Here is a 10,000-nt window from a genome sequence, read left to right on the forward strand (position 1 = left end):
CCGCTGGTACCAAAGGGGGTGAAATGAAAAGCTAACCAAAAACGGCAGATATTAGTGTCTAATCCATAGATTTGAGGTTCCTGAAATGAATAGTGACACTCCCAGTGACCCGTAAGTCCAAGTTCAGCCCCGATAGGAAGGGGTGGTAAATGGGGTGGGAAAGGGGTGATATGTAAAAATAACTGAAAAGGACAGATATTAGTGTCTAAAAAATCCATAGTTTTCTAAGTCACTGAAATGAATAGTGACATTCCCAGTGCCCTGCAAGTCTAAGTTCAGCCCTAATAGGAAGGGGGTCAGAAGGGAGTGGGAAGGGGGTGATGTGTAAAAATAACCAAAAAATACAGATGTTAGTGTGTAATTCATAGTACTCGAGGTCACTGATATGAGTAGTAACACTCCTGATGCCCTTTAGGTCCAAGTTCAGCCCTGATTATTATACAGGAGGAAGATGAGAAGGGGTTGAATGTGAAATGTCAAAAATGACAGATATTTAGAGTCTAATCCATAGTTTCAAGGTTGCTGGCATAAACAGACACTCCCGATGCCCTTTAAGTCCGAGTTCAGCACCGATAGGAATGGGGGACCTGAGAGGGGGTGGGGTTGTGGTGAGAAGTGGTGAAATATAAAATGTCAAAAATGCTGGGTAATGTAACCGAAACAGCTATTTTAACAGGGATGTGGAGAGAGAGAGAGAGAGAGAGAGAGTTTATCTGTTGTCATTCAGTTTTCGTGGGCAGTGCTAGGTTGGTCAGCTGGTCTATTTACAAAATGGAAATATGTATTTATGTGTGTGTGTGATTGTGTGTATGTTCCAGCATATCTCTGCAATGTATTGAGCAATTTCAGCCAAACTTGGTATACATATGACTTACCAACTTGAAAAGAATACTGTGGGCGTAAAACATCTCTAGCGTCATAGGCCACCAAAGAGGCTAGTGATGGTAAGGGCTTCCCTGAAACGGGGCTGGTTCTGCTTGTAGACTTAGTAACTAAATAAACTAGACGAATTTATCATACCTCATTTCAATGTATATGTGGTTATGATCTGGAAAAGAATACGGTGGGGGTAAGACATCACTGGCACCCAAAGGGGTGGGGCTGAATGGGGTGATATGTAAAAATAACTGAAACCAACAGATATTAGTGTCTCACTAATAGTTTTTGAGATTACTGAGGTGAATGGTGACACTCCCAATGCCCTTTAGTCCAAGGTCAGCCCTGATAGGAAGGGGGTTGAGAAGGGGTGAAAAATAAAATGTCAAACTATGTTAACAGGAAAGAGAGAGAGAGAGAGAGAGAGAGAGAGAGAGAGAGAGAGAGAGAGAGAGAGAGAGAGAGAGAGAGAGAGAGAGAGAGAGAGAGAGAGAGAGTTTATCAGTTGTCATTCAGAGTTTTCCCAGGCAGCGCCGGATAGGAGAGTAGAGGTGGTGTAAGGGAGGAGAGAGAGCGTTATAAGGAGTTACAAGGATTAGGATGTCTTAAAGACTTATTAGTCCATCCAAGGAGACATCATGTGCTCACTTATCTCTAGAAGCAGGGTTTACAATTCATTCACAGTGTTCTAATGATCTTGTCTAGCTTTCTTTTGAACTCTTCCACATTGCTGCTGTTTACAGCTTCTGGTGGGAGTTTATTCCACGTGTCACATATCTTGTTTGTGAAGAAGTTCCCACAATGGGATTTGTTGCATCTCTTCAGTTCTAGTTTCCATCCATTATTTTTTGTCTGGTTTTCGTTTAGTGTGGAGAGGTTGCTGTCTTCTTTTGTTATGCTTTTAGTATTTTGAATATCTCTATTAGTTGTCCTCGCAATCGTCACGCTTCTAAATCGTATATGTTCAGGCTCTCTGGTCGTATTTCGTAACGTGTTTGCCTGATGGATGGAATCAACTTTGTGGCTTTGCTTGTACCCCTTCTAGTCTATTTATGTCCTTTCTTAGTGTTGGTGACCAAAACTGTACTGCATATTCAAGGTGTGGCTTACCTATTGTTGTGTAGAGCTGCAGCATCTTTTCCTTGTTTCTGTATTTGAACTGCAACTTTATGTATCCCACCAGTTCCTGCGCCTTCATTTCAGCTTCGATGCAACGTTTTATGGATTTTAAGTTCTTGGTAATAATGACTCCAAGGTCCTTTTCTTGTTCTACACTATTTACGGCATTCCCAAACAGCATATAGTGTGCATGAGGGTTACTTGTTCCCATTTGTAACACTTTACATTTATTGAGAGAGTAGAGGGGTTGTTATGGAGAGAGAGAGAGAGAGAGAGAGAGAGAGAGAGAGAGAGAGAGAGAGAGAGAGAGAGAGAGAGATATTTATTTGTTGTCATTCAGAGCTTTCCTGGGCAGTGCTAGATTTGTGAGCTAGTATAATATAATAAGCTGATAAGAAATATTATCGAATCCAGTTTTGTAACATAAAAATTCCTTTGCTAGAATATATCGGCCAAGGGATGTATAAGTTCGATTAATATATACGTATATATATATACATATACATATATATATATGTGTGTCTATGTGTTTGTGTATTTTTCTCACATACACCGTGAAATTGTGCAGATTTATAAAAATAAGCTACATACGTCATGTACAACACAAGTCACTGTACCTTGGGAATAGCATACTTGGAAGGAGAATGATAAAAGATACGCTATTCGTCACTGACGGCTCACTAAGACGATTTTTACCACCATATGTATGTATGTATGTATGTATGTATGTATGTATGTATGTATGTATGTATGTATGTATGTATGTATGTATGTAACTGGGAGAGTTTATGGAGAATATGAACATGTAAATACAGTCTTAAAAGACGGCTTTTGTGCATTATTGAAGCAAGAGCAATCGTAATAGATTAGCCTAAATCGCTACTTACTTTGTACAGAAGTACGAAAGAAAATTTGCCCACGCAATGAGTAACGTTTAATGAATAATGACCGAGGCGAAATCGATATTGACTTGGACGAAGTAATTTGACCAAACTCACGACATTCAGAATTTGTGCTGACTTTGGTCAGACCAACCACCGCCAACGGATGGATTGATCTGGGAACTTTCCTTCTAGGGATCTTCTGTTTTCAAGTTTTTGTCATTTCATAATCACCTAAACAACCGACTGTTATTGTTATCATTATTATTATTATTATTCCAATTTTGTACATATTCAAGGGGATTAATAGCATGCTTATATTGGAAAACATAAATAGGTACAAAACGAAGGAAGAAATGAAGTATTTGAAAATACTACTATGCATTTCAGGGCCGTGTCCAATTGATTTTCGTTGATAAAATTCTACCAATAAAACATCGGATATGGGTCACATTTTGGAAATAGGTATTTGAAGCCACGGCCTAATTGGCAAAATATGCACTGTGTCTAATGTTGATAATTAAGGCACCTATCGGAGTAAATCACAGAAATTTCAAGGGAAACTTAGCTAAATTTAGTAAGCACCCAGAGGGAGGCTACTTGTGACGTAAGTATGACATCAGGCTTAATAGCAGTGTTCCCAGTAGTGTGACAATGATCGTGGAAACAAATATTTGACCCTCTTGTTGAGAATTGTTGAGAATTGACGATAATATTACGGTTTTCATTAGTGATACCACGGGTAAAGAATAAGAATTTGGTATATTGTATAAATATGACAACATTATAGCAAAGGAATTTGGTAAATATAACTATTGCAATATTACTATTTGCATTGTACAATTTTACGTTGACTAGAATACCATAGCAATTATAACCCAATTCTATTTACATTTTCTTGATTAGTTATGCAAAACTTTTGGAACTGGTGATACACAATCATATTGAAATGAAAATACTATAGTTTAGGTGTTTGGTAAGATGTTTTGGCCCGATATACCTGGTAACTTGCATAATAGTAAACATCGCCGAGTTGCCGACGTCAGGCAAAGCCAGATTATACGTCACTGCTGTTTCATCTGTGTCCTCGTGGCGGCCAGAGTGCTTTCGTTTTGCGTGATTTTGCAGTATATATCTTCAAATTCATAAAAAAATAAACATAGATAAAACCTGGAATACATAGGCTCATGATAACCACTCATCAACCCTACAACAACATTAGTGTCAGTTTCAAGCACAGAATAATAAATGGAGAGTTGTGTGATATACTAAATACTTAGGATTTTTTATGTGACTGATCGTGCATTAAGGAAGTTAAGGTTAGAAAATTTGCGTTATGTTACATTCATTTAGCAGGACTAAGCAGGTAGACGTAAACCGGAACTTTTGAGACATATGAATCAACAGAAACTCCAGGGTAACAATGGTTTTCACAGAGAGTGTGTAAGACTTGGTGCATATTTCAAGTTAAAGGAAACGTGAATTGCGTCAAGGAACTGTATTACAGACTAATATTCTCATTTTATGCCCACTCCTTTATTGTACTTTACTTAAAAACACATGATTCATCGGAAAGATGAGAGAAAGAGTAGGGTAGTGTTTGTGTGTGAAACAAAACAAGATCCCATATACTACTACTATTACTACTACTGACCAACATCTGAGTCTTCATTCTTAAGTATAATGAGTGGGAGGGCCTTCATAATGACGTTTCACTAGCCTCCCTCTGGGTGCTTACTAAATTTAGCTAAGTTTTCCCTTGAAATTTGTGTGATTTACTCCGATAAGTGGCCTTAATTATCAACATTAGACATCAGTGCATATTTTTGCCAATTAGGCCGTGGCTTCAAATAGTTATTTCCAAATATGAGCCATATCCGATGCTTAGAAAAGATTTTATCAACGAAAATCAATTGGACACGGCCAAGAAATGCATAGTAGTAGATAGTGGATAAAGCTCAGTAGAAGAACTGACATGCACATATACACTCATATATATATATATATATATATATATATATATATATATATATATATATTGATATGTATATATATATATATATATATATATATATTATATATATATACATGATATATGCATACATTTGGAAATCCCCTGGTCTTTCATATGAAAGAACTGGGTTCGCTCCTGATGTTATTCTGAAATTTATATTTTTATTATTATATATATATATATATATATATATATATTTATATATATATATATATTATATATATATATGTATATGCATATGTATATGTATATTCATATATAATTATATATATCAGAAGTGTCTCTTCTCCTGCATGATACTCTGCATGAGACTATGACTGGTAATATACATATCCCAGTCCACGAAAGTATACAGTTTATCATTCCCATATGTATATATATATATATATATATATATATATATATATATATATATATATATATATATTATATATGTGTGTGTGTGTGTGTGTGTGTGTGTGTGTGTGTGTGTGTGTGTGTGTGTGTGTGTGTGTAGTTTCACCCAAAGGAGCCCATAGCAGTGATGACTGTCGTTGCCTTTGAATGGACCATCTTTTAATAGGTATTGCCTAAATACGAGCGTAATATCACCTTTAAAAGTAGGCTACTTTGGTCCACGACTGAAAATTATTAGCTAGGTTTTTTAAGTTTGGTTTTTTATTGACTTTCTGTGTTTGTATTTTAATAATAATAAATAATAATAATACCTTATTATTATTATTGGTTTTTATTGACCTTCATAAGAACCAGCATGCTGTTTTGGTTTCAATGATAATAATAATAATAATAATAATAATAATAATAATAATAATAATAATAATAATAATGATTCATTATTATTATTATTATTATTATTATTATTATTATTATTATTATTTATATTATTATTATTATTATTATTATTATTATTATTATTATTATTATTATTATTATTATTATTATTATTATTATTATTATTATTCAATTCGACTCAAGTTCATTACCACTGCAGTATAATAGATATGATGTGGCATTGCAAACCAAATTTGGATAAATTACAAGTGCAATAATGAAAAGGAATAGAAGAATATTAAAATCAATGTCATGGAAAGGAAACGATTAAAAGCTAAAGAAGGTAACACCAAATAGAAAAAATAAAAAAAAGATTATGAAACGGTATGATCTAGTACATCTTTTGCTAAAATCTGTACCTGGGGGCGAAAACACAATAGCGTGGATGGAGGCAGAACACTGATCAATTAAGAGATATCCATTATTGTTATTACCCCATCAAAGGGATTTACTAGAAGCTTCCAAACGGCCGAGGCCGTTGTATGTATGCACTGACTTTTATTTTCTCGTCCTGGTAGTTTGTTCAGCGTATCAGGTGAGGTGAGGTTTTGTCAAAAATAAAATTCTCTTTGCGAGGCACCATTGTACGACAGTTTTCTGCTCTGTCAAAAATTTTTTTATTACTTCTGATTTTTGTGTATATGTGGATACATTTGAGTGTTTGCGTGCGTGTATGTGTTTTGTGGTTAGCAGTGGCCAGCAGTTTTATTTTTTTTCTTTGAGCTGAAAAAAATCTGGCAATTTCATTTTTTCCTAATTTCATGTTAATTTAATTTTGCTTTGTTTATTGGACAGTTTTTTCGTAATGTCAAGAAATGTTAAGTAGGTTTGATTATGATGGTACATGTTTGTGTGTGTTTGTTCGCCCGTCAGCGGTTTTTTCCCAACGAATGAGAGCAAGGGAGTTTTGATTATTTATTGTGAACATATTTTTTTTATCCGGTATGCGCTATCCTGTTAAGCTCTGTAAATAGCAAAGAATGCTTCATTGTAGATTTAAGGTCACAAGCAGCATCTATTATACCATTATATAATCTGATGTTCATAATCTGGAACTCTTCGCCCACATCAGAGTCCACCAGTGGGCTTCTCCCTTTAAGACCTCGACAGACCAAAGCTCATCTTCTCTCTCCATTCCAATTTCCTAAGCTCTCTCTCTTTACCATATCACTTTTTCCCTTATGAAACCTTCCTGTTCCTCATCTATCACCAACACGCAATTACTTCCTAATTTCCCATTAAACCATTTTTTTTTTTCAATTTTTCATGAGGGACATCTCCCCAGGTAAACAGCCATTAGTCAGTCTGTCTTATTAGTCTGGGAGGGAAAATTAAATGGCTCGTGCGATAAATGGTCTTTCTCGTCCATTTTCTCTTTTTATTTTCCCACTTTGTCATGGTATTTTTTTTTATTATCCCCTTGTCATGATATTTTGTCATAAATGTTCTTCCTTCGTTTGCGGTATCGTTTCATGTATATGTTTGTTTTTTAGTTTGTGGTCTTTATTTTTAGACGTTTTCTCAATTATTTCATGAATTTTTTTCTTAGCTTCTTCCCATTTCTCTTTTGATTTAATTTAGAATTGTATCTTATACGTTTTTTTCTGAAGTTTCTATTTACGTCTGACCTTACATTAGACGTCATGAGTGGTAGCAAGACCACAGATTGACTGCTGTCTCTGCTCTCTCTTTTCCATTTCCCTTTCCCTGTGTAAACATTCCTTTCCTCTTTCCATCTCAAGCACCCAATTACTTCCTAATTTCTCGTCAAACTTTTCTTTTTTCTGAAGGTGGGCCATCTCCCAAGGTAAACTGTCTTTGGGTCATTAGTCAGGCTGTCCTATTAGGCGATAGGGCAAATAAAATGGTCCTGAGATGAATTGTGACTCGGTTTCCTTTTTCTTTTCATTCTTTTTATCGAAAGTTTTTGTAATATCTGTTACGACTTCTTCCATTTTTTGACATTGTCGGTAATATAATAACAATAATGATTTATGAACAGTAATTCACCAACGACAAAAATAGATTTTAAAGGTCAAAGACATCTCTTGATGGTAATTCTCCTCTCTCCGTCTCTTCATCGAGCGGAATTGTTTGCGGTTTAATCAGACCGAGTCATTTCGCCGGCCTCAATCCGCTCGGAATCTCAGTTGCGGATAGGTCATTCTTCCTCCCAGGCAGGTACATACATGCACCAACTCCGGCCCTGAGAGAATCCCATGCTATTAAGATTTGTTTGTTCTCTTCTTTTATAAAATAAACATGAAAGCCCTTCTCTTCACTGAATATTGATTCTCATGAGTCTATTCGACTCATTTTAGTGTGGTCTATTAAAGCTTTAAATATTGATTGTTGGTTGAGAAAAGAAGGATAATGGTACTAGGAAACATTTGGAAAATATGATATCGATTTTTATTGACGTGTATTCTCCCTACAGGCGAGGACGAAGGAGGCCGTGCGAAGGAACTTCTCCAACAGGGTCCTGGAGTGAAAGGATGGGTGTCCTCGCGTTTCTGTATCTACCCCCAGGAGCTCATCTTCCAGTTAGCAGAAAGATGCCACCTGACCAGAGTGCAAATTCTCGCTCACGAGCACTTGATACGTAAGTGACCTCAGGAGTTTTTCACCTCTTGTTTTGGTGCGAGGAGGGGTTGGGGGTTGGGGGTTGGGGTTACGGGTTTTTCATCACCATCATTTTATGGATTTAGTACATTTCTTAATATAGCGACTCGGAGAATAATAGATGCAAAATAGGTATTTTTAGGGGAAACTGTAATCATACGTAGATATACATATAGAGAGATATACAATATTGAAAAAGTGTCATTTTTTCTAATGGCAAGGATCCGATAATACGAGTAGATTTATCTGGGAAATGTTCGTTCTACAAACTCCGACTGATATCACACTACCAAGCAGTTTGAAGTTCTCCAGATGTAAAATATCAGACTTGAATTAATTTTGATATTGTTTTCTAGCTCTGCGTTGTGTTGAAAGATGATGCAAAATGGTTCATAAGAGGAAAATAGCGCCTTATATCAGAACAAGACGCTATTCCATATTATAACATAACACAGTACTCGACTTTCAAAGGACAAAAGGTCTATCAGAAAAAGAAAACGACTTTTGTCCTCGTTGTAAAGGCTAGTGATGGTTGTGCATACAACAGTTCTCCTTCGTTATAGAGAATATCTTTAAAGTCGCCACTCATGTAAAGTTATTATTTTTTATTTTGAACATGATTCATAATCATCAGATTTTTAGTTTTCATTAATACTGTTGTGCACATATGGAATAAAAGACGGTAATACAAGAAAATACATTAGGGCTTTAGGTACCCAGCCTAAGCTCGGTCCAAGGTACCTTCATTCAGAGAGGGTAATAGAGTCTGGCCCTGGCTAGACGACGGCAAGTGTAAACATGGAGGTCTTCGTGTACGAATTCACATTGCTTGTTAAGATACAGATTATTGTTGCTACTCATGACATATACAAAATCAAATGCTTGCTTGAACTTTGTCAGTGTGTTGATAATTGGGAGAACGGATTTGAATGCCTATCCAAGGACATACTTGGGAGATCTTCTGGCGACGAATTCACGAATGCAAAGTGGTTCGCTGCTAAGGTTATTATCAAGGTCTTCAGGGAGTTAAACCCTTACACGTTGCAGCAGGAGATTTAGCAAAGTGAAGCGGAGGTTATGGAGGATTTCATGCGGATCCTAACAACCAATGGAATTTAGTGAAGGGTAATATCAAAATAATAGTAATACCTCTCCTTCCTCTTCTTCTTCTTCTTCTTCTTCTTTTTGTTTGATGATGATGATAATGATTATTGTTATTATTGAGCCTTGTGAAGTGCCTGTAACTCTTGTTCAATATGTCTTTGAGTATTGCTGTTACTATTACGTATTCATTTATCAGTTTTATAAAAGGCTGTATTTATGGAACATCAGCCCCTTTAAGCAGATACGCATTCCATATCTCACTCTCTAACGAAAACGTAGTGACCCGACTGATTTCATCGGTAAATCAGTCAATGTGATAGCAATGGCTCCAACAAAATGAATGCAACTGACAATGGATGTTTGCTCGTTCATCCAGATCACTTTCCCAGATCAATTTTAATCAGCTATTAATCCATTTTCTCTCCTTCAGTTGTTACTGTTGCGAACTCTGATAGCTTTGGCGGACTTATTGGGAGCCTGATTGTCTCGCACTAGCAACAAAGAGAGAGAGAGAGAGAGAGAGAGAGAGAGAGAGAGAGAGAGAGAGAGCGAG

At 36.1% G+C, this 10,000-nt stretch overlaps 1 protein-coding gene across 3 annotated transcripts in view; it reads left to right on the plus strand.

Annotated features, from left to right (window-relative positions):
* The window catches only part of LOC135201055 (centrosomal protein of 104 kDa-like), a 458,443-nt gene that overhangs the window by 264,935 nt on the left and 183,508 nt on the right, over positions 1-10,000 (plus strand). For all 3 annotated transcript variants that reach the window (XM_064229911.1, XM_064229913.1, XM_064229912.1), the window contains exon 3: positions 8,159-8,323. In XM_064229911.1, coding sequence (XP_064085981.1) covers positions 8,159-8,323 — 165 coding nt within the window. The remainder of the gene's footprint in view (positions 1-8,158; positions 8,324-10,000) is intronic.

This window comes from Macrobrachium nipponense, chromosome 27 (genome assembly GCF_015104395.2).
Source record: "Macrobrachium nipponense isolate FS-2020 chromosome 27, ASM1510439v2, whole genome shotgun sequence".
In the NCBI taxonomy this organism is placed as follows: domain Eukaryota; kingdom Metazoa; phylum Arthropoda; class Malacostraca; order Decapoda; family Palaemonidae; genus Macrobrachium; species Macrobrachium nipponense.